The sequence below is a fragment of the Stigmatopora argus genome, chromosome 19, assembly GCF_051989625.1.
Source record: "Stigmatopora argus isolate UIUO_Sarg chromosome 19, RoL_Sarg_1.0, whole genome shotgun sequence".
Taxonomy (NCBI): domain Eukaryota; kingdom Metazoa; phylum Chordata; class Actinopteri; order Syngnathiformes; family Syngnathidae; genus Stigmatopora; species Stigmatopora argus.
The window spans coordinates 9,257,178-9,281,221 of NC_135405.1; the positions used below are offsets into that span (position 1 = coordinate 9,257,178).

The 24,044-nt window shown below is 42.8% G+C and overlaps 3 protein-coding genes across 9 annotated transcripts in view; 2 read left to right on the forward strand and 1 right to left on the reverse strand.

Moving 5' to 3' along the window:
* Positions 1 to 578: 578 nt before the first annotated feature.
* On the forward strand, positions 579 to 3,073 carry dcph1 (damage control phosphatase 1). Its single transcript, XM_077587312.1, has 5 exons — positions 579 to 697; positions 961 to 1,066; positions 1,404 to 1,645; positions 1,722 to 1,887; positions 2,127 to 3,073. The coding sequence occupies exons 1-5, from the start codon at positions 639 to 641 to the stop codon at positions 2,913 to 2,915; spliced, it is 1,362 nt and encodes a 453-aa protein (XP_077443438.1). The 5' UTR covers positions 579 to 638; the 3' UTR covers positions 2,916 to 3,073.
* Positions 3,074 to 4,284: 1,211 nt separating this feature from the next.
* esr1 (estrogen receptor 1) lies at positions 4,285 to 15,753 on the forward strand. 2 transcript variants are annotated; one of them, XM_077586932.1, is made up of 11 exons: positions 4,285 to 4,300; positions 4,812 to 4,892; positions 5,493 to 5,918; positions 6,884 to 7,104; positions 7,748 to 7,864; positions 9,455 to 9,633; positions 9,732 to 9,885; positions 11,011 to 11,149; positions 12,681 to 12,814; positions 14,129 to 14,312; positions 14,666 to 15,753. In XM_077586932.1, the coding sequence occupies exons 2-11, from the start codon at positions 4,825 to 4,827 to the stop codon at positions 14,922 to 14,924; spliced, it is 1,881 nt and encodes a 626-aa protein (XP_077443058.1). In that variant the 5' UTR covers positions 4,285 to 4,300; positions 4,812 to 4,824; the 3' UTR covers positions 14,925 to 15,753. The 2 variants fall into 2 exon arrangements, with proteins under 2 accessions (XP_077443058.1, XP_077443059.1); XM_077586933.1 differs by lacking the exons at positions 4,285 to 4,300; positions 4,812 to 4,892 and adding an exon at positions 5,169 to 5,183.
* An 882-nt stretch (positions 15,754 to 16,635) lies between these two features.
* syne1a (spectrin repeat containing, nuclear envelope 1a) overlaps positions 16,636 to 24,044 on the reverse strand; it is an 88,037-nt gene continuing 80,628 nt past the window's right edge. For all 6 annotated transcript variants that reach the window (XM_077586931.1, XM_077586930.1, XM_077586929.1 and 3 more), the window contains 9 exons: positions 23,630 to 23,763; positions 22,456 to 22,582; positions 22,134 to 22,345; positions 21,844 to 22,050; positions 20,907 to 21,035; positions 20,619 to 20,831; positions 20,431 to 20,529; positions 19,538 to 19,596; positions 16,636 to 18,016 (listed from right to left, as the gene is read on the reverse strand). In XM_077586931.1, the coding sequence (XP_077443057.1) occupies positions 17,752 to 18,016; positions 19,538 to 19,596; positions 20,431 to 20,529; positions 20,619 to 20,831; positions 20,907 to 21,035; positions 21,844 to 22,050; positions 22,134 to 22,345; positions 22,456 to 22,582; positions 23,630 to 23,763 (1,445 nt within the window). In that variant the 3' untranslated portion in view covers positions 16,636 to 17,751. The remainder of the gene's footprint in view (positions 18,017 to 19,537; positions 19,597 to 20,430; positions 20,530 to 20,618; positions 20,832 to 20,906; positions 21,036 to 21,843; positions 22,051 to 22,133; positions 22,346 to 22,455; positions 22,583 to 23,629; positions 23,764 to 24,044) is intronic.

Genomic DNA, 24,044 nt, shown 5'->3' on the forward strand with positions numbered 1-24,044 from the left:
TCTGTTCTTCAACGGATGATTTGTTTGCCATGGTTAGCTCTATTTTGAAGTTCAACGCAAACACTGACTTAAACTGCATGTCTCTCGAACACATCTTTTTGTCCATTAAACTGCATTCATTTTTTCCCCCTTACCAAAATATTTGCACAACCCCATCTTCCTTCCTTTCCCGCCAAAAAAAGCCCTGAGGCTTCAAAATCTGCTATTTCCTGATAGGACCACCGCACGTTTCCCTGGCAACCGTTGCCAAGGACAACTCTGGATGCCCGAGGATGTGGGATATATGCGAATTGCATCACTTTACCAATTGACGATAAGTTATGTAATCAAGATAGTTATATCTATAAGAAAACAACTACACAAATACATTGAGACGTTTTCAGACGATATATGGCTGTATGTGGTCGCTAGGTGACAGCAAAGCACCATTAAAAATCTAATATTATTTTCAATTCAGTAAAAATAATATTGATAAACTAAATTAACTAACTGCTCTGACCAGCTTCAGTCAAGATGAACAAAATTATATTGGCATATCCAAATTCGTATATTTAACAACAAACATCTCTGCCTTCCTGTTTGCACGTTTGAAGTTTAAATAAAGTTGTAGTAGTTTGAATGACAAAGTGCTGGGAAACATGGCGGCCGACAAAACCGGCGACGTAGTCCCCCCCTCTCTGTCAGCCAAGTCAGTTGGGTATGTTGACAGCTTTTTCAAATACGTCCTCGTAATTCCAAACAAGGTGGTTAAAACAAGCGTGTTTATTCAAATAGTTAACTTGTGTGATCGCGAACGTTGTGTGATGAAAAATAGCTTTAGCGTTTAGCTGGCAGTGTTGCATCACAGTGTCTGTTGAGGTAAGAATATGATGGTACAACTATCGTGCTAAGTATGTTGCGATCTGAATAATGCTCATAATGAGCATTTGATGAAATAATTGCCGTTTCTCTGCATTGTAGGTCGTTTGCTTACTTGACTGTGAGAGACAGATTGCCCACCATCCTCACCAAAGTCATAGACACAATCCATCGCAACAAAAACAAGTTTTTTGAAGAATATGGAGAGGTAAGACGACATACTACACAATGTACTGGTACACCCCATCGAGGTATACTACGTTATAATAACATCCTGAATTTGGATGACCGATAACCTACAATTATTACCTAGTTCAATTCGAATTGATCTGAGCTTTCCGTCATCAGCAGGTTGCGAAAGAAACTGTGGTCTATTTCACAATTCTGCTTTTTAGAGAATAGCACAATGTACTGGAACATTAAACAGTTGAGCATGTATATTACCTAAAAGCCATACCCCTATTTTTTTTTGCATAGTCTTTCACGTCTATACCCCTTGTATTAAATGATTAAATCTTACCTTGTTCGTATCCTGTTGATTTCAGGAGGGAATCCAAGCAGAAAAGCAAACAATTTCTCTGTTGTCCAAACTGAGGAATGAGTTGCAAACAGACAAACCCATCCTCGCATTGACAGATGGCCTGGATGATGCAGACGCGTGGAACCGGTACCTGCAGAGACAAACGGATCAGCATGAAGACCAGGAAGTGGTCAGCTGGTTCAAGTCTCCCTGGCTGTATGTGGAATGCTACATGTACCGCAGAATACGGGAGGCCATCTGGCTCAAGTGAGAAGCATGTCTACATTTTCACAAAATCCCTGTGCATGATGACACTGGTCAGTAAAAAAAATGTTGTTTCCAGCCCTCCCATCAGTGGCTACGATGTCTTCAATGAAGGGAAAACTCAGAGCTACTTTGAGTCCCAGCAGGCTACAATAGCTTTATGCACATATTTTGAGAGCTTCAACAAAAAAATGGAAAACATGCCTGAAAATCTCCTTCAGGAGTATTTCAACAAGTTGCTGCAGGTCAGTACATTCTGAGTAGCCATTCAGAAATATTTTTTAACACAAGACCTTGGGGACCAAACCTGCTAAAATACACTTTAACCTATGACCATAGGAGATTAACCAGGTTTTCTTGTGTTAAATGACTTTGGACATCGTTGCAAGGATCAATTTAGCACCTGAAAGCCAATCACGTATGTTGAAGCAAGTGCTATTCCATTTTGAATCATTGACCATGCTTACTTGTTGACTCTTTATAGGTTTCTCTCTGGGGAAACAAATGCGATCTATCGATATCTGCTGGTGTGGACAATTCGCAGAAAGCCAGCCCCATCGAGTCTCTAGCGGCCTTCAAGCTTTTCATCTTGGTGGACGATTCTGACTCCCTGTGGTCAACGCTGGTTACTGCCCGGCAACAAGCGCAGTCGGGGAAAAGTCGCTCCGTCCGAGTGGACTTTGTTTTGGATAATGCCGGCTTTGAATTGGTCACTGACCTGGTCCTAGCTGATTTCCTGTTGTCCTCCGGTCTAGCCCAGGAAATCCGCTTCCATGGCAAATCCTTCCCTTGGTTCGTTTCCGATGTGACGGTCGAGGATTTTCATTGGACAATCCGGCAGACCATGGCGGCTAATCACAGGTCGATGTCCCAGAGAGGGGTGCAGTGGCAGCAGTACATGAAGGAGGGAGTGTGGTCCTATCATGACCATCCGTTCTGGACACACCCACATGAGTTCTGTGACATGGAGGCCAATGCTCCAGACCTGTACGCAACTCTGCAAACAGCCGACTTGGTGTTGTTTAAAGGCGATCTCAACTACAGGAAGTTGACAGGGGATCGAGACTGGGACCACACAGTGGGCTTTGACACTGCGTTGAGGGGGTTTGGACCAGCACCGCTATGCAGTTTGAGGACTCTCAAGGCCAACGTTCAAGTGGGGTTGCAGCCGGGCCGAGGGAACAAGCTGAGCTCTCAAGAACCAGATTGGATGACATGTGGAAAGTACGCTGTCATTCAGTTCCACAGTCCAAACCCGGATAAGCAAGACTGACCTGCAGAATAAATGATCCAAACATATCTTAAAACCCACAAAGGTGACGCAGTCATTGAAGAAAGCACTTCCAAATGTTACATTTTGTTTTCTGTCAGGATGTATGTCTTGCCTTTTTCACAAATTAAAACAGCTTCAAGCTGTCTTGGTTATTGAAAGTGTGTTGTTCCATACACAGACAAAAACAGGGCTGCAAGATTTCCTTAGCTTTAAGATGGTACATTTTTCACATACAGATTCAAAGTAATTTGCTTAGGAAAGTGAGACTGCCATTCATTCATTCATAGCCCTAAAATTAAGTCACCAATAAGCTATATAGAAAGAATCCATATAAATAGCCTTTAATTTAGTGAACGCAAATCCAGGTGTTACTAACACTTATTAGGTCTTTTGCCGAGAAAACGCACTACCAATTTCGTCATACGCAGTTTCTGGGTGTGATGACAATTAGGCTTTTGTTGTTGATGATGACGACAGGGCCCATGTCCGATTATTATTATTATTACATAATTTTCCCAAACAATTTTCTTCTGTTTAGCTATTCAAATTAATCACCATTTGGGCATTTTACTATAATTTACAACAGGCCGTCATGCATCATCCAAATATGGGGACAGTATAATGTACAACATGAACTGGATGCAGTAAAGACAACAATTAGTTTGTACTTGAATGCCACTAACCGATCACTCTTTAATGATCAAAATGCATGTCTGCATACGCAAGGATTCCTGGCAAGATCTTATATACTTCGAATGAATGTTTTTCATCAAATGCAGAAGCACAGCCTCCTGCTCACCGTTGTCATTTAAAGGCACAAACTACGGCCTCTATTGACCTCATTTGCATCCAAATCCACTTCTGAAAGTCAGATTTCTGGGTGTCAACAGGATAAAATGACGCCCGTTAGGTAGGCAAATCGTCAAGCTAAAAGTAACGGCGCTGTACAAATGCTCCATTAATATTCAGCCGTAGTGTTTTTACTCTCGCATTACCGTTGACATGTTGACCTCCTGATTATTCTAGGTCAGGTTAGACTCTACTTCGTCGCTTGCAAAACAGCTGCAGATGCAAACGTGCATGACAATGCTGAAGGAGCTTTAAGTGGCCCTAAATAAGCCAATTAAGTGATTTAGTCGGTTCCCTGTATTTTCTTGCAATTTGATACGACTTAATTGTGTCCCCCTCTGGGGAAATGCAATGAAATATGTATATCATCATCAGGGATCTTGTTTTCCACTTGACCTGACATGTTCTGAAAATGGGGCTGTTTACTCAAGAAAGAGATGGGAAAATGAAGCCCCTGCCAAATGTTGAGCTCTTTCTCTCTCGCTAACGGTCTGCAGTTGCTTTTAACCCTCGCATCCGAACGACGTGGGTGTCAGGTAAGCGGGCGCACGCACACGTTTTAATTCCACAACCAGATTGTTATGTATTTGCAATCTCTTACAGGGTTGAGCTATATTACAGCTTGTTACTGGTTTTTCTGCAGCGCAAGGCTTAATCTTTACCTTGACATGTGGTCCCAAAACATGCAAGGACTCCCGATTGTGCAAGGCTTGAAGTCTTTTATTTGCGTTAAAACTCCATCCCTTTGTTTAGTTTTTTTCCCTGTGGTAGAATAGACACTAGTTCGCAATGTGATATCATGTTATTGTCAAAGCAAATGTGTATTAAAGTAATGAAATGATGATAAATAGAAAATTCTCCGTATCTATTTGATTCCATCGTTGGGAGTGGATTGTGTAATTACTGGCTACTGAAATGAGATTTGACCTGCCGCGTTGTTTGCTGTGTTATGGTGACCTGGCGCACCGCCTCCATCGATTTGACTGCATCTTTTAATTTGTTTATTCTCATTTTTTTTTCCCTCCCCACTGTTTCCACTTTGCCCAGCGAGTCCAGCTGAATGAGCGCGAGTCGGAGGGATGAACAAAACGAGGCGAGCGGCGGAGAAGACGGTTGTCGTGTGAAGAGGTGAGCCGCGATTTTCTCTCTTGTTGCTTTAAGGCCGTTTGCTTTTGGAGGAGGTGGGGGGGGACTGTTGCTTTAATTGACCGAAGTCTCAGGTGTGTTCGATAACGTGGAGGCAAATACTCAGAGCGCTTTTACGTCAAGATGGAGATCGGCTAAATGAACCATGAATATTCCGAGAGCGTAGATGAAGGCCCTCCTGCGTCAAACAAAGGGCAAGAGATCATCTTTTGGCGTGGGACGGGATAGTCGCGTTGGACGGGAAGCGCCACTTCCATTTTGTCTAGCTTTGAGGTATTTTTGTTGCAAACCCTTCTAGCATTCCCTCCTACACATCGGCGGAAAGAAGGGCGGGAAGGAGGTTAAGACTTGTCTTCTGGGGAGTCTGGGTGGAGGGTGTGGGGGGGCGTTGGGGTGCTCCTATTGAGAAGCAGGGACAGCCAGAATCTCACATCTGTATGTGTATTAAGAAACAGTTGAACAGGAGGGAGGGAGAGAGAGAGAGACACTCGTTCCTGCACCCCCACCCCTTCTCCCCGCCAAGGGGAGAGCAAGTCTAAATCATGTTGCTTATCAGTGGTGTTTTGCTGTGATGTTGCTCAGGCAGAGCCCAGCAAAGAGCAAGAAGCCTTGCGGACCACCGCCGAGACCCGGCAATCGCCCGGCCACCCCAGAGCTGGAGAAACTGCCCCCGCTGGGCCCGTCGCCCCCACCTCGCGCCCCCGTTAACGGCATGTACCCCGAAGAGAGCCAGGGGTCCGGCAGGGTCGCCTCGGTGGACTTCCTGGAGGGAACATACGATTACGCCTCGCCAACTCCGGCCCAGACGCCGCTTTATGGGCACCCCACGCCCAGCTATTATTCGGCGCCCCTGGACACCCACGGTTCGCCCTCGGATGGCAGTCTCCAGTCGCTGGGAAGTGGACCCACCAGCCCACTTGTGTTTGTGCCCACCAGTCCCCGACTCAGTCCTTTCATGCACCCCCCTGGACATCACTATCTGGAGGCCACTTCAACTCCCATCTACAGGTGAGACAAGCCTCTTCCACTTTCATTGTCCGTCGAGTTCTTTGTCTCATCCCGCGTATACTTGGCGGAAGGCGACTCTGCAAGACCCTTACCCAACTTTGATTGTGGTTTACCCATTGGGCAACTCAAAACCAGCAACCCACACAACAGTTTACTAGCGTTTAGGGAAAATTAAGTGTTAAGCTGAAGGACAACGTGTGGAAAAAAAGACCCACGCTGTAAACGGCAAGTGACGCCAGAACATGAAAGTACTGGTCGTTTAATCTCTGACTTTATTCAAAACATGGCCAGTATCGCTGTGGACGAGATCAAGCTACGTTTCAATTCCAGAGATTACGCACGTTGCCCAAGACCTTGAGTCAGGAACAATACGTAAGAGCAACACTGCAATGGTTCCTTGTGTGGAAAATTTAATTGCTACACTAATGTGCCCTAAAGTTTTAACGTTTTTTTAATGCAAACAAAAACGACTGATAAGCCGTTCCACCCCCCAAAAAACTCCACTTTTTTGAAAAAGTTAAAGACAAACGTTCTAACTCCAACTAACATTGGCACACTACAATTTCCTCCTTTAAGTTTGAATTCAAGGTCATAAAATCTTTGGCACAAACCCAAGGCGACTACAAAACTTGCTCCGACTCCCTACCGCCAGGGAAATTCCTTTTATAGGACCTATTAAGTTTCTAAAACATAAAAAGGTATTTTCTTTCGGTTGTTTTCTCATTGTTAATAATGAATCTGATACTAAAAGCAGTCAAAACAACTTTAAAATGAAAGTTTCTGAGGTGAAAGATGACTCAGAAACGATCCAGAACCTCCCCCTCACACGCACACACAAAAGTTGCAATAAAATTACTAAATTACCTCCAAAGGCCAGCATTTTCCATTTGGACACTATGCGCGAAGCATCTAGTTTTCCACGGAGCTCCTCACAAGTATGTTTAGAAGACTCTTATCTGTGACAGGTCCAGTGAGACAGTAGGTCAGCAGCAGGCGTGCAGGGACGACCACGCGGCTAGTGACGAGACTTACATCATGGGGGGCTCGGAGGCCGCTGCCATTGGGGTCTTTGAGATGGCCAAAGAGACGCGCTTCTGTGCCGTTTGCAGCGACTACGCCTCCGGCTACCACTACGGGGTGTGGTCCTGCGAAGGATGCAAGGCGTTCTTTAAGAGGAGCATCCAAGGTAGACACAAATTCCTCTATATTTAACATGTATACTCAGATTTGGGAAATGCACTTAACATGTCATTACAACAGTGGTGGGTCTAATTTACTTGTAGATGGTAGCGTTCCATTGCTTTTGGATTTGGAATATGTAAAGACTAGGTGGCGAATCTCATCTGCTCTCAAAAAATAGAGACAAACAAAAATAAATGAAATAAAATGTCTAAATGGCAAAAGTGACTGCTCACACTCCAGCAGGCCCGTGTCAGTGTCAAGCCTTGAGAGAGAGAAACAAAATGTCAAACAGAAGCTGGCTGATTGCCACACAAAGGCAAACAAAAGCCAGAAGAATGTTTGTCCAACGTTGGAGTGTCCAACCTCGCTCAGGTTGTGCTTCTCCAGACCAAATGCGCCAGTCGCCTTGTGCGGCTTACTCATGTTTGTGACGCCATATTGATGCAAAGAACGGTCAAAGAAACCAATAGTCTCCATGGTGATGACAAAGCAGAGGATGCCACCTTTTAATTTCCTCCATCACAGATCCATTTAAGATGGGAATGGAGTGTTCCTGGACACTAAATAACCTCAATGTGAACTGAACACTAGAGCAGGGCCTCTTCTAGTCTGTAATAGATTTCCCCTCCTCTCCCCCCCATTTTCAGGTCACAATGACTACGTGTGCCCAGCAACCAATCAGTGCACTATTGACAGGAATCGCAGGAAGAGCTGCCAGGCGTGCCGACTCAGGAAGTGTTACGAAGTGGGCATGATGAAAGGAGGTGGGCAAGAACAGCCAAAAAAATTGCTGTCAACCTTATGACGTCTATATAGTATCAACTTCATGAAGTTCAGTCTATGCTTCGTCGGAGAAGCTCTTACTTGCGAAAGCCACAAATACGTGCATTCACTGGCATTCTTCAGGCTAAGTTTAACTTTAACCTTGAAGTGATTTCCTCTTAAGGAGTAGGAGCACTGATTAGTGCAGAGCCACATTTTTGTTTTCATTCTTCTTGAATCACATACACATCCTTAAACTATGTGCTGGTAGCCTGCTGCCTTCCATGTCAGGACCATGTCACCCACTCTCCATGATTTACTACGATGCATTTATCTACTTTATAAGTGGGAATTGTACAAACACACCAATATGTACTATATTCACTAAATCTATATTCTTTTACATAGTTGCTAGGGGCGTTTAATATCTTATCTGGTGAGAGTAACAGGCATCATTTACTTTGACAAACAGGTTATGTCATACTAGTACATGCAGTGGATGTAGTCTAAACTCCCTTTTTCAAAGGATAAGTTTCGGTGATATAAAAATACGACAGATTGATATCGCTTAATTCTGAAAACAGTCTAGTTAGCAGTTGTTCATTTTTACTTAATCGATGTGAAGCATTCTTTCAGTTGTCAAACAGTTTAAAAAGCAACTTTCTATCGGTTTGATTGTCTTGGTTAAAGACTATCAATTACATTCAATTTCATATGACACGGGAGATGAACACAAACAGTACTCGGTCTTTTGGTCGCTCGGAAGGTTATTGATAAGTACCATTTAAATTATTGCTCAAATTCCCTAAATACAAACTGCAAATTATTATTTAGTCATACTTAATGCCCTATTAATTATTAGGCTAAAGAAAAGCTCCAAATTTCCCATACTTTTATTGTTTTTTGTTGGAGAACTTGTTAATACCCTGACTGACGTAGCTTCTTAAAAGGGACAACGCATGTACATACAAACTCTTATACACTCACACGTCGGCTCAGTGAAACTGCTCATGGCCATTGTTGGCTTTTATTGATGCGATGTTGTTTTAACTTGTTTTGTCGCCGGTCTTTTGGTCTCCCGTTGTTTGGGTCCGGGCGACCAAAAGACCAGCGACCAATAGACGGCGACCAAAAGACCGGCGACCAATCGACCGCACACGAACACAAACATAACATTGCATGCATGCAACACTGTGGAGTGAGCACAGCGGGTCTGAACTGGAAGGCGACTCCCCGAAAAGATGCCCTCTCCACGTAACTTAACTGCTTTCGTACTGTGCAGGGAAGTCGTTTATAACATCCAAGTGGCAGCCGGTAAGACTCCTCACTTCAATGCATCTGAGACTGTTTTTGTGCCTCGGTAGGTTCCGCTGTTTTGGTTAGCGCCGGAGTCGGAGTAGGTTCAGTGGTTTACTATTTCATGTCCGTTTGTGAATAATATTGTAATGACGTGAGAGTAGAACAGTTGCCAACGGTTTTATTTCTGCTTGCGTAGGTAGCCGCCTGTGTTGTGTTTTTAAGTGTATAAAGGCCGCAATTTGAAGCAATACGGTAATCCATTTTCTTGGGCATGATACTGCTGTTTCCACAAGGTGTGCGCAAAGACCGCGGTCGCGTTACACGCCGTGAAAAGCGGCGGACCAGCGCCACGGAGAAGTCTACCAAGGAGACGGAACATAGAAAAAGCCCCCCACAGGACGGGAGGAAGCAAAGCGGCTGCAGAAGTGTTAGTGGGGGGAGATCATCAGTAACGGATATCCCGCCTGACCAGGTCTTTAATCGCAAAAAGACAGAAGCTAAAAATACACTTAAAATGAACGAAGCCGTCACGTGATTGGAAGATTTTTTTTTCTTTTTCTCCATCGTTAGGTTCTTCTCCTGCTGCAGTGGGCTGAACCTCCGATACTATGTTCCCGACAAAAGCTGAGCCGACCATATACAGAGGTCGACATGATGATGCTGCTTACCAGCATGGCGGACAAGGAGCTGGTTCACATGATCGCCTGGGCCAAGAAACTGCCAGGTAAAGCCCTATAACAAACGCTGCCTGCTAGTATGCTAAAGAATTCCACAACTCCAGAAAGGCATTTAAGTTACAGGGCCCAGTAAAATACACCTTAACTGTGAAGTAATATTGTAACAAGTATACAACCTGTATATCAAAATACTAAATGAATTCCAACAATAACATCCATCTTCACGCAATCCAAATGCACAAATACACTACACTCTAAATTACTCAATGAATGCTTTGAAAATGGCGGCCATACTCTTACCACCTCACCTGGACATTTTTTTTAAAGAATTGTCTTCAACACATTAGGCCTATAAATATGGTTCCGCACTGTCCACTAATATTTAAAATCATGTGATTTATAAAACACTCAGAAAACCTACCCAGGTGTGATACTGGTGTGTGGCCATAGCGGGCACTTCTGTTCTTGCTCACAGTGGTCCTCGGTGTGCTCAGGGAGGCTGTCTGTAAATCCAGACAAAACAAAAAAAATTAGAGGGAACATTGACTGATAGTGGAATAATCATGTTTCAATTCCATCAATGATGATAGATGTCCAATCCATTTGACCTGGTCACATACACAACTAGACAAGGGCAAAAACTCCAATAAATTTCGGACATTGACAGCTTCGAGCACAATTAAAACACCACACGTTAGATTACAAAAAGTAGAAGTGACACTGGAAGCGATCCACACGTTCACGCAGAGAACAGCGGAGCAATTACAGTGCTGGTAATTACAGTTAACACCTTTGTGAGGGTTGTTGGAGCCTAGGCAAACACCCCCTCCCTGCCAGAGTCCAAATGGACCACATGTCACCTTTGGCTCTCTTAAGTGACTAAATCCTATTTTTAGACTTCACCACGTGGCGGGTCACCAAAAGCTCCCGTTTTAATTGCAAATCAGGCAACAGCAATGGTAATTACACGAGATGGCTGCGTGCACTCAGACGTACAACCACGGCGGCAGCATTGCATTGCATTTGCGTGGCTTGACTAGGCAGAAGTCACAAAAACGCCATTAAATGACGCGCACCGTGATGAAATCTATCCGTGTTTGATCCGGCTGGACTTGGCGACAGTCACCGTGTGTCAAGTGTGCTGTACGCATGTCACGTGACTTTGTGCTCAGGCTTCCTCCAGCTGTCCCTGCACGACCAGGTGCAGCTGCTGGAGAGCTCGTGGCTGGAGGTGCTGATGATCGGCCTCGTCTGGAGGTCCGTCCACTATCCAGGCAAGCTCATCTTCGCTCAGGACCTCATTCTGGACAGGTAAAAGAGGAGAGGAACACTGGCCTACTTCTGGGACACGTCCTCTTTGCTTCTCTCTCTCTCTACTCTCGCACACACCTCAAGAGCGACACATCAGCATTGTAGATTTTTCATTTCGCACCTCAGCGGCCATTGTGCCACCCCAACACATCTTGTCATACAGTGTCGTACAGTGAAAGACTAATTATGGGTCCCCCGCGGCGAAGAGAGGACCCCCGCGAGCGGCATCATTATAGAGCCTCGCTGGCAACCAGGACAGATGTAATCAAAGCATCAATGCACAGAATGACAGAAAATGAATGACGGCGTCAGGAGGGAGAGTGAAGAGGATACGGAAATCGAGATGGAAGAAGGGGACGCCTGCCCCTCCCGTGTTCTGAGTAAACACCCTGACCAATCATCACGTCTACCTTTGGGAGGGGGAAAGAAAAAAAATAATAAAGGCAGCATGACAGATGAGCCAGAGGCAGACAGACAAAGCTTTTAGCTTGCTGGGCTTGATGGTCCCATTTGATCGGGAAATGTATTAACGTATTATCTGGAAAAAGGCAGCCCCTGGTCTAAGTGTCCTGCCAGATTGGACGTGATGACTAAAACGCAGCGGGTCATGGTGGACGCATTCCCTTAGCTGCACCACCACCAACGCTATGATAGCATCCGCCCTCCCGTCGCTTGTCTACGACGCCCAAAAGTCGAGCAGCTATTAGCTCCGTTTTTGGCTTTAGATTGATGGAGACTCCCCGTCATTTTTCTATAGTACTGCCCCTAATTATGGTCCCGGGTTTTACAATTTTAGTAAGAATGATACACTCTAGACTGGTCGCCAGCCAATCACAGGGCAGATACAGCATAATACCGTCTCAGAATAAAAGTCGTTTTTTCAGATTTATCAATAAACACAAAAAACGGAACGATTTAGAGATTTAAAAAAAAACCAAAACCTCACAATTTGAATCATTTGTATGAAAAAAATATATTAAGGGGGGTGCCGTTCACAAGGGTTTCATTGGAAGGCTGATTTTTAAAAAAAGGAAGGGATTACACAAGCGACTTGGAGAACACGAAGAACAGACCATTTCAAACGTGGGGAAATGTTCCACGTAACAAGCTTTCCACAAAGTGATGGAATGGATTACATTAAGTGAGGTATCAGGTATGTGCATCTCTTAAATTATTCTGTTCGTGTTTGTATACATAATGGCACATAACACCTCTTAGCCTGATTCTTTGGTCACCTCTGCAGCAATAAACTTAATTATTCATCACAGAGGTTGTTAATTTTTTTTTTTGCAAGAATCAAATGTAAATGCCAACACTAGTGAAAACAGTGGATAGTGGCATCAGGATTTTGTGGTCCTGGACATAGCACAAGGTTTTGGTCCTGTTTGTTACTCAATTTTACTCTGGGTGTAATTCAACTTTCAACCAGCAGACCCTAGCAGACTGCTTTGAGCAGTTTTCAGCGCTTTGTGAATATTCCAGTCAACTCCATGGATGAGTCGTTGGCGGGATGTTTGTTTGTGTTGTGCAGGAGTGAAGGGGACTGCGTGGAAGGCATGGCGGAGATCTTCGACATGCTGCTGGCCACAGCCTCTCGTTTCCGAATGCTCAGAATCAAGGCCGAAGAGTTCTTCTGCCTCAAAGCTATCATCTTGCTCAACTCCGGTAAGCGGAGATCTAATATTTTAATCGCCCCCAAAGCTGACACATCAAAACACGTGTTTGTTGTTGATTGTTTGTGCTCCCGAGAACGGATAGACGGCAACATATTGGCGCACACGAACACTATGTCCCGGGAAGGCCACCGAGCGTTGCCAAGGCAACACGTGGCAACGCGCAAAAAGGACGAGCTCTACCCAAAGATGAGGCTATTCTGCTACAGCGGAAAAGCGAAAATACCAAAGAGATGACGGAGACGACTCAGCTGCATGAGTCCAATGAACCTTTGATTGCTGCGTGGGCACACGAACTTCCACTCTCAATCTTTTATCAAAACTTTCCTCCAATATTTCCTCAAATAGCTGCAGTCTCTCCAATAGGCGTTGTGTCCCAATTGATATAAACTGTGTTGGCCGTCCCTATGTGGACATATGCATTTATCCACAATTTAAAATTTACACCTAATGATCTCAAGTTCTACGTTCCACTGTCTTCATGACATCAAGATGCTTTCAAGGTTGACCCTGTTCACGCATGTGAGGGACTTTAAACTGGTCAGAAACTGCTTCTCCCAAATTTACATGCAAGTCAGTCAACCTTTTCAAATATTGAATAATAGCCATAACCCAGTTGTACACAGTCAAATCAACACCAATAACCCATTAAAAAACACAATACTATCTAATGATGAAATCCCATCAGCTAATGCTTATGTTCTGTACAACAGAACAAGTTCTGAATAGATGAATAGGGCTTTTATAAAAAAATATATACTAAAATGTTAGAGATGATTGAGATCTGAAAATCTCACTCAAGATATACAATTTTTTAAAACAAATGACAGATCAACCCCACCCTAGCCTATAGTAACGCGTGACCGGACGTTTGGTCGCCGGACGTTTGGTCGCCCGGGTGAATATAATTTTGAGAGCTGGTTTCAACAGTAGATATTTAGATATTAAACTCTCTCTCATGAATATAATTTTGAGAGCTGGTTTCAACAGTAAACTCTGTCTTGTTGTAAAACGTCCGGCGAAAAAACGTCCGGCGACCAAACGTCCGGGCGACCAAACGTCCGGGTGACCAAACGTCCGGGCGACCAAACGTCCGGGCGACCAAACGTCCGGGCGACCAAATGTCCGGCGACCAAACGTCCGAGTACCCTAGTAACGTAGTCCTAAATTAGTCTTTGTAGAATATTGGCACCGTGTTACCATAATGAAATATGGCGACAAATCAGTTTCAACCAAAAGATGGAATACATAGAATCAAATCTCATATGCCCCACCTGTTCATATATATTTTTTGTCTATTGTACAGGTGCTTTTGCCTTCTGCACCGGTTCCATGGAGCCTCTCCACAACAGCGTGGCAGTACAGGGCATGCTGGACACCATCACAGACGCACTCATACATCACATTAGCCAATCAGGATGCTCGGTGAGGCAGCAGGCCAGGCGGCAGGCCCAGCTGCTCTTTCCCCTCTCTCATTTCAGACACATGAGGTAAAATAGACTTTCAAAAAACTATGGGAGTAGGCATACTAAAAATCAATTGATGGAAGATTATGACATCAGCTCAGGTCGACATTACCGTATTTTCACGACTATAAGGCGCAATTAAATTTTCTCCAAAATAGACAAGGCGCCTTATAATCCAATGTGCTTTATATATGGAAAAAAAATTCAAATGTGTCATTCATTGAGGGTGCACCTTATAATGCGGTGCGCCTTATAGTCGTGAAAATACGGTACATTGCTGCCAGTTACTGTGTTTTGACTTGCAAAAACGTGGATAGATTCCATATTCTACTCAACCTTCAGGTTTCTACAATGTATTATTTCATGTATATTTGCAGTAACAAAGGCATGGAGCACCTATACAGCATGAAGTGCAAGAACAAAGTGCCACTGTATAACCTATTGCTGGAGATGTTGGATGCTCACCGCCTTCAGCAGCCCATCAGACCCACGCCGATCTGGTCGCCAACCATTAGCAGCGGCCAGACGTCCAGTTCAGGAGGCCGCGGGACCCACGAGAGCCTGAGCAGGGGTCCCCCGTGTCCCGGTGTACTGCAGTTCAGCGGCTCCCACCCAGACTGCACAGAAATCCTGTGAGAAGGACAAATGATCAGTGTTGTACTGGAGCTCATTTGATGATTATTTATACATTTGCAACATCTTTCGACATTGCTCGATGCTCTTTTGACTTTTCCACTATTGCTTCTGAAGCTTATGTGCCAAATGCACTATTTGAATTTCATGTTTTTTCTTTTAATTCCCGTTGAACCAAAGTGCACTTCCTCTTGGCTTGAAGGGGCTACTGGGCATTACCTTCATTTATTTGCGTAACAAGCTGTGATCGAACATTTGTCATTTACTTACCTGCCGACGGAGTACCAACATGTCTGATGTCTAATGTTCGCTAAATTAATAGCAGTTTGACCTATTTGTGAAGCATATTCTGATCACGATTGATAGTGTTTTGTGTTTCTGTCTGCTGTATTGTTGGATTGAAAACAAAAACATTGAACCATCTGCATTTTCTGAGAGTTTTATTGCTTGAAATCCGAGCCACTCTTTTGGGTAACGTTGTAGTTTTGTTCACTTGCACTTGTTTTGTATTAAATGTTGATTATTTTCAGTTCCATTGTCACTTTTATCATGATTAGATGCTAAAACGTATTAGTGATTACAAAATGTCTTTGAGAATAAATGTAAGCATTTACCTGGCAAAAAAAATAAATGTTTGAGCCATACAACGCAAAACAAAAGCATTTTTTCCACTTCACCCAACTTTTTCTGACCTTAAATTTATTTATTAATAGCAGTGGTGTGCCGTCAGGGCTTTCAAGGCCTTCTCTGCTGGCCTAAGAAATATGTGAATCACAGACTGATGTTAATTATATTTTGTCCATGAATACTTATTAAATAATTCCAAATTGTCTGTTAGCTTCCTTTCATTGCTTTTCCCCCTGGTTGCACTGCTTCCAGATGTGTGTTTTCATATTGAATCATTTGACCAATCACATTTCAGCCATTATTTGTTGCCTGGGTCAGTAATTTGCCTCAAGATATTCACAATCAGTTCTGTAGGCTCTGCTGCATTAAACAAGCGTCGATAAGACTGTTGCTCTAACCAATCAGAATTTGATTTGATGACACCAAGGCCTTTTGGCAGGCGTAGGGATACGTCATTGCCTTGTCACAGGCGTAGGGATACGTCATCACTTTCATCAACTATGATTGGCTAGTGATAGAGTGGAGTAGCCAGAGCTAGCAAGCTGTATCTGTAGCGAGCTGCACAAGCAAATATATTGTTGTGTTGAATTAATAGTGGTTTTGTCAACCCGCAATGGCTGAGGGAGGAGAAGAAATTGATTTGTTTGCAGATTTACTGTCCAAAGCCATTTTCAAGACGGACTTTTCAAGAAAAAAAATACATAATAATAAATACGTGTTGATTGGGCATTCATACTTAAAAAAATACATTGTTTTCATCATAACGTGCATTAGTTAGTGGGGGGAGTTGTAAATATTTTTTGGTTGGGCTTTAATCCTTTAAAATACAGTATTGCACATTATGAACACTGTGATGACATGCACTTTAGTGTTTTGTTTTCTACTTCTAGACATTTAAATGATACTTGGCAGTGGTGTGCCATCAGGGCCTTCAAGGCCTTCAAGGCCTTCAAGGCCTTCTCTGCTGGCCTAAGAAATATCTGAATCAGACTAGAAAAGTAGGAAAGAAAGGAGGATGGAGATTGTGTACAGGTAAAATCTTCCATCTTCAAATTAATCCGTAGTTTAATCCTAATACGAATGGTAATACGCAATAATTAAATGTTTTATTTACAGAGTATTCAGTTAGCAAACTGTACAGAGATAAATAACCATTTTCATATCATTTTTTTACATTATCCCCGTTCCATCAAAAAAACTAATTTCCCATATCCTGATCACTTAGTAATTATAATAACCATGAAAAAAAGTTATTTAACTTGTCAACACAACCATCGATTACACTTTCAAGCGTATGCGCAGAAAAAAGAAGTTCAATAAGAAATGTGGGATTTTAAAATACAAGTTCTCATGAAAAACAATTTGTCATTATAATCGCATTGACTGATAAATACTGAACGTAAAAAAATAAATTAGGAATACAAACCTTGGCATTTGGTGGAGAGAAGTCATACAAATTGACTCAAAAAAGACTTTGTACGTGGTCGTAAGTGCAGTACCTGTCAAACAGCGAGGGATCGGGCGTTTCTAAACAACAAAATTAACAAAAACTAGAGAAAGATGATGTATTTCTCTTCAAAAAGAGAAATTTAGAGCAAAAAAAACGGAATTGCCATGCGCAAACTTTTCGACGCACTACAGCGTGACACAGGTGCGCTCACGGACCGTCCGTTACATCCGGGTATTTTTTTTACTCTTCCGGATGTATCAAACGCGTTTCTTTTCAAAATCAAAATCCCGTTACATCCGGGTATTTTTCCCCTCCTCCGGATGTATCAAACGCGATTCTTTTCAAAAACAAAATCATTTAAAAAAAGATGCCTGTATTTAACTTGTCTGAGACACGTGTCATGTCTTATCTTAACATTTTAAGTGGTTTAAAAGCTACACACTAATAATCATAGCTGATTGAACATAAATAATAGCAGCACTGGGAATAGTAGAATACTTTGGCTCCCATTAAGTGTATATAAATAGTGCTTTGTTCCTCCTCATTGAAAAAAAAACAACAACCTTCAAATATATATATGTACATTTAACAAAATAAACATTTCAGGTTGATTCTTAAAGGGCCAGTGACATATTGGTCTAACGTCCAGGTTAAATATTGTTGGTGGGCACAGGGTGAAAAAGGGCACATTCACAAGAGTCCTTGGCAAAGTGATGCGATGGAAATAAAAAAATAAAATAAAAAATAAAGCAGCTATATTGGCGGAGGTCCGTTAGTGTAGCGGAGCATCGGGTGGAAAGATCGAGCGAAGTTGTTGGCGAGGTGGCAGCTGTAGTCCTCCTGGCTCATTGGCACCATGCAGGCCAAGGCGATGAGGAGGAGGAGCAAAAGATGCACGGGAAACGCCGCCCGCAGAACCCTCCGCAGGAAAGACGGCTGCTTGGAGGAGGGCGACGAGACGCCGTCCACAAGGTCAGAAGGGGAGGAAACGCAGCCAGCGGCGCCGGTGGCTGGCCTCCTGCGCAGAAAAAGGAGTTCAGTACGCCAGTATTACCAAAACATTTCTTTAATTAGTGGCAATTCAGCACCAAAATAAGATTTTCCTCTTATCTCGTAAATACCTTGCTTAGTTCCTTTTAGGAACTGACCAACCAAACACAACACAAGAGATTTGGTAACCTTACGGGAATAGACAAGACCTTGCCTCTGTTCACCTCAGAGGAAATAATCTTGCTCAATAAAGTGGAAAAAAGAATTCATTTTTTATGGGTACATAGACACAGACACACACACACGTTGACAGAAACACTGCTTGCAACAAACCACAAAAAAGTAACGCACAAATACCATCCATGCAAAAGCCAGTGAGAGGAAGTCGCGTAGAAGAATTCAACGTCGTGTGGGCTTATTTTACAAACATAAGCCATGTGAGGCCTAATGCTACAAGTGGACACTGTCTGAACACTTCCTCTTGTTAGCGCCACGGATCGGGAGAAGGGACGACGTGTTCCAGCCGCTACTATTATCCCAATCGCCCACACAAATACATCCACACACTGTAGTACATGCCTGCAATAGCACCTTATACTGTACGAGTCCAGTGCAAAAGTTCTTATTCCAATTATTGTATATTGTCGTTTTTTTTTTTTCAGAGAAGCTGTATTATAGAAAATAGAAAATTTCAATGGCTTTTAAACTCACACTAGTTTTGAGACAATATGATAACACTGCGCAAAAAAGCCGACTTCCATTACATTACTTTGGCGTAATTGGCTCTGACTACCTGGCCAACAGCAAAATGCCATTAAAATGGTCTTGTGCGCTTTTTAAAAATATTTATGTTATAAAAAAAGGGGCTACAGGTTGTGACTGTGAAGACCAAACTATCAAATTATGTAAAGGACCCACTGAGGTATAATAAAGGGACTTTAAGTAAATACATTGGAAGTAATGGTCTTGTGTGGCCACAATATTGTGCTAATAGGAGAAAAAAAAATGTTGAATTTGTGTTAATGAATTAAATTTGATTGTTAACATGCAACAAAGTAACCTAGAATTAATAAGAGGTATAATTACAATTTGAACGATGGGGTTAGTATACAAAGTCTTTTTTAAGATGGAAAAAGGTGCTTTTACTAGGAGTCTAGTTGAACACATTTCTAAGGGAAGGGAGTAAGTAAAGAAGAGAGGGAGAAGATGGGAGTTGAAGAGGAAACGACACCGTTTATCACATCATGTCACATCCAAGGGAGAATGGGAGGAAACGGAACAGACTAAAAAGTACAAAGTGGAAAAAGGGATTTGCCAACCGGTGGTGAAGCAGTGAAAAACATTTGAATGCAAAAAGGGAAGAGCCTGACAAGAGGCTTCTTCCCGATCACACAGGAGCTGGTCACATGACCTCTAGAAAAGACGGGACACCATGGAACACATCCCCCCCAATCATTCAGATCACACAGAATTTTGTTGGTCTATTTCGCGTTTAGTGTCCCCTGGCGTTCTCGTCTTTGTAGAGTTCACGGAGGGTCGCTCAATGTACCTGTGGCGCGGGCCGCTCTCGAGGGGTCCGGGTTGGGCCTGACTACTTTTGCCTCGGGACTGAAGGGCATAATGAGCAGGGAGGGAGGCGTCAAAAAAAGAAAGAAAAGAAATGTTTCAGTCAAGAGGCAAATGAAGACATAAAATAACTGAAAAAGATCTCTGCAGAGGAACAAGTGTCAACAAAGCAGCAATGTAATCAATGATGTAATTGATTGACTGATTGGTTGGTTGGTGGGCAAGAAATCTTGGCTTCTCAATCACACCCAGTCAAATGGCAAAATGTCCTACTTTGCTAAAAAGAGAAAAGCCAGGATTTCTTGGTCAGTTAAATTGCTTAATCAACATGCTGAAAGCAGCATTTCAAAAAGAAAACAAAACAGGGAGCTTGACAAGAAAGTGCTAGACACTTTTTTGTTTTATTTAAAAAAAAACATGAATGGAATATATATACTATGAAATATAAGGGCCATCCATACTCAAAAAATTACAAATATCCCTAGAAAAGTATTGTAATCTAATGAAAAAAAATACTTTTTGGTGTGTAAACATTGATATCAATAGAAGGAAAATTAAGATTTTACCACTGAGAATACATGCCATTTTCATGTATTCAATTTCCCCCCCAAAATGATGCAAAAATATGGGTGGTCTGCGCAAATATAAAGATATTTGCCATTGCATGTAATTTATGTAGCATAAAAAAAGTTCAAGAATGGGTAAGTTAATGAGAACCAAGCGATGAATAGCATTTATATTACAATTTTGCAACTTTTTCATACAAAACCGTTGATCCAAAGCACTAGTCAGTGCTTTCTTGTGAGTGTTATTTCTCCTAATTTCAGTGGGGCCCTCGTACTTTTTTGTACTATCTTAAAAATCGGAAGAACATACCGATTGACTTTTTTCGACGTACGACTCCGAGTCATCAGAAAGAGCAGGAGCAGAGTCGTCGGTCACGTCCGATTCGGCGACGCGTAGCGGTGAAAAATCCTGAAAGGTAAAAAAGAAAAGCACGGGCAGTCGGACGACGGCAAAATAAGAGCCAGTGCCGCCGTCTCCATTGCAACGCAGGTCTCCACCTGTAGCGAGCGCTCGTCCTCCATCCGCCTCTGCAACTGGTCCAGGTCGCCGTCAACTTCTCGTAGGAGGAGACGCAGCCGGTTGGAGATGACGTGCACCTTCTCCTGCGCCTCCAGACATTCCGTGCCCGCCGTGCTCACCAGCAGCTGAGCCGACAGCTCCTGGAGGGTCGACACGTTCTGCTGGGAGTCCAGCAGCTCCCCTTTCATTTGCTACGTGAGGGTGAGAAAGCAGTGTGAATAACAGGGGAGGGGAAAAAAACGTGCAAAATATGTGAATGAGAGTACCGTTAATGTACTGTGATGGGTTTGCAAGGTTTGCAAATCCAGGTTTTGCGCGATGGGAACCACTCGGTTTCTTCTGCGGTGGATGTTCTCCAACCGCAGCAGAAGACCGTGACTCATTTCGTGGAACTCCTGGAAAAAAAGTTGTTTTGTTCATCTCTTTCCATCGCGTCATTTTTGTAAACAGACAATTTTTTTGAGGAGATAGCCCAAAGGACCAATTTTAATACAAAATATATATATAATTTGTCATTTAATAGCATTATTCTTACAGGCCTGAAAATATGGGAATTGAATCAAATCGTATAGGCAAAAAAAATACCTTGAAAATTTGAATCAGATGGGTATTAGGAAAATCAGCATTATTAACAAATAATGGGAATTTTCTGGGATCTCATCAATGAATTTATAATCATATTAATTTTTATGAATTACACAAAAACATAAAGATGAAGCATTTCTACTGTCACAACGAAATTTCCCCAATACGGGATGAATAAAGTTATCCAATCCAAACACCCTGGAGCCAAATAGATACCATTGGAAATGTCTGGTACTAGTAGGAATACTATTGGCAATATTTATCAAGTGGATGTGCCAATAAATGAACTGTTTAGACGTTAGAATTTAGGAACACCAGATTGCCAGCTTGTTCTGAAGGCCCAACTTAAATGTTTTGGTCTGAACATTAGGGACACTGTGTAAAAAGAGGAATAGATAAAGAGTCGTCTGGGTGGAAACTGTAAATAAATAGCCATGTTGGCTCTATGTTCACAGTTGTAAATTAAATTATAATAACGAATGTACCTACACATTGCCCATAAAAAAAACATGAATTTATTTTTGTAATATACCCACTTAGCCACATGTCATTAATCTTTGTTGATTCATCTTTCATTATTCTGGATGGCTACTCTTCGGTTACGTGTTTTTTGGGTACCTGGCACTGCATGAGCGCTTTCTGAAGCTCTTCCTTCCACTCCTCCAGCGAGCTACCGAGCCGACTCCAGTCGGCGTTCATCTCCTTCAGAGCGTCCCGCAGCTCCCACGCTTCCTCGGAATCGGGCTCCGACTGGAGGAAGTTGGCGCTGCTCAAATTGATGGACAGGACCTCTGTCTTGTTGGTGTCCATCCCCTTCTGGAGCTCCTGAACGCCACACGGGACAAACCAGATTCAGAAGGAGCGTACGGTCTCTTGAACAGGTGTCTTTTGTTTTTGAGCACACCCACCCGGAACTTCTTGACCCTCTGCTGGATGACTTCAATGTCCATGCTGAGCTTCAGGCCTCGCAGTTGCCCGAGTTCGGCCTCGTAACGACCCAGCCAGGCCCGCATGGTTTGCAGGTCCGAGATGAGCTGCTGCCATTGTTGTAGGTTCTGCGTGTCTTTGTGCTTGTCGCTTAGCGACTGCGCTTGCAGCAGCTCCCAGCGTTCGATCACGCCTGCAGAAATGACGTACAATGCCGTCTTGATTTACAGCCTGACAGTTCCTGACTCATGAGTGGGGACACTCAGAAGTCCAGACATCAACGGAACAATAACGGTGACAAACCCGCGTTCTGAGCGTCAGTGCCGGTCGGGTCGATGAGTCCCGGCAATTCATCTTCGTCCTCCGTGAGCTCTTCCTCGACTATCTTCACCGCGTCTATGCTCCCGCGACACTCTCCCATCAGACGCATCTACGAGAGTAAAAAAAATAATTAAAATAACTTTCCACATAGAGCTCTGCTATCCAAAGTGCAGATTTAAAACCAGTATGATTTGGCACCAATTGACCATGCAAGACCAGAGACTGGATTGTTTCAATTTAATAGTAAAAAAAAAAGTATCTTTATACGAGAATTAGTGTGCACGTGCGACCACTCATGCTCTTGGTGGATGTTTCATTTGAATATATTTTTCCTGTGGGAATTGTAAGATTTTGTGTGTGAATTTTTTTGTATCTATTATGGTAATGTAAGAGATTAAAGTGTAAGAATAACATTTGATAACAGTTAATATAGACAGTTGTGCTGAGAAAAAAATATATATCTAGCAAGATTCCCAGGGCACATTAAACATTTTGACATAGTATATAGCAATAAAATAAAACATTTTTTTTAAAAAGCCCAAAAAGGGTAAAAAGCATTTGTAAAATGGCAGCGGCAACCGTCTCCAATGATGAAACTGAAAATAGTCAACAAGCTGATATTTTGACAAACTGGAATTTGTTCATTATTTAAAGTTTCCACAATTTGCATATCCTTTTTTTGTTTTTGTCTGTCTTATTTTTTTTTATAAAGACATGGTGAGCAGCTATTTTTAAGTTTGAGTAATATTATTTGGAAATAACCCTACCTTTACCTGATTAAAATCTTTGTCTCCTCTACCCACCTCTCCTGATGCAGTGATTTCAACATTACTTTTCTCCCTAGCCAGCTTCATTGCAAAATTCCCAATGCAATCATATTTACAAAAATGACATCATCCTGTCAAAACATTGGAAGCTGTGACAAACAACACAAGGGCCCTAAAATGACTATGTGAGGCAGTCCTTTGAAGCTTTTTAAAAGCGCTTCCATAAAGCAACAAATGTGGCTTGATGTCATACATAGAAATTGTGTAACAATGCGTTAACAAAGAAACAACAACTCCTGGGTCAGTTGGGAGCCAAACATAAAAAATAAAATATAGTTTCTAGGCTCCATCAAAGCTTTTATGGTTATTCCAACGTAACGGTGACTTACATAACCCATGTATGTGGAGTCGGGGTCCGGGCTGGAGCGGCTCACGGCGTCCTCTCTGGCCTGCATCTGGTATCGTGATGCGCCCAAAGCTTGGTCCAGTTGTCTGAGGCTCGCCTCCAGCTGTCCTGCATCACCTACACGGGAAACACATGATAAAAACATGAACGTAAAATCCCACTACGAGCTTGGCACGTTGATGACTGATGGGATGCATGCATTAGTCTGAAGGAAATCTGAGATGAAGGCATGTTACATGGATATTATGTGTAGTCCCATTCATCTCAGCATGCTTATCGATATTATTGTGGCTGGCTGAAACTTGCAGCTGCCGTGCTGCCCTCTGATGGGCTCTTGTTAGAAAAGCATTTTTTTTATTTGTGTTTTTTTTAGTACGGAGAGTGGCTGGCATGCGCTC

Bases quoted from the DNA above. Each gene is read 5' to 3' on its own strand.
- dcph1 (XM_077587312.1), top strand. From the start codon at position 639: ATGGCGGCCGACAAAACCGGCGACGTAGTCCCCCCCTCTCTGTCAGCC. The intron at 698-960 runs GTATGTTGACAG...TCTGCATTGTAG, and splicing joins CTGTCAGCCAAGTCAGTTGG to GTCGTTTGCTTACTTGACTG. The intron at 1,646-1,721 runs GTGAGAAGCATG...TGTTGTTTCCAG, and splicing joins CGGGAGGCCATCTGGCTCAA to CCCTCCCATCAGTGGCTACG.
- esr1 (XM_077586932.1), top strand. From the start codon at position 4,825: ATGAGCGCGAGTCGGAGGGATGAACAAAACGAGGCGAGCGGCGGAGAA. The intron at 4,893-5,492 runs GTGAGCCGCGAT...GATGTTGCTCAG, and splicing joins GACGGTTGTCGTGTGAAGAG to GCAGAGCCCAGCAAAGAGCA. The intron at 9,886-11,010 runs GTAAAGCCCTAT...CTTTGTGCTCAG, and splicing joins CTGGGCCAAGAAACTGCCAG to GCTTCCTCCAGCTGTCCCTG.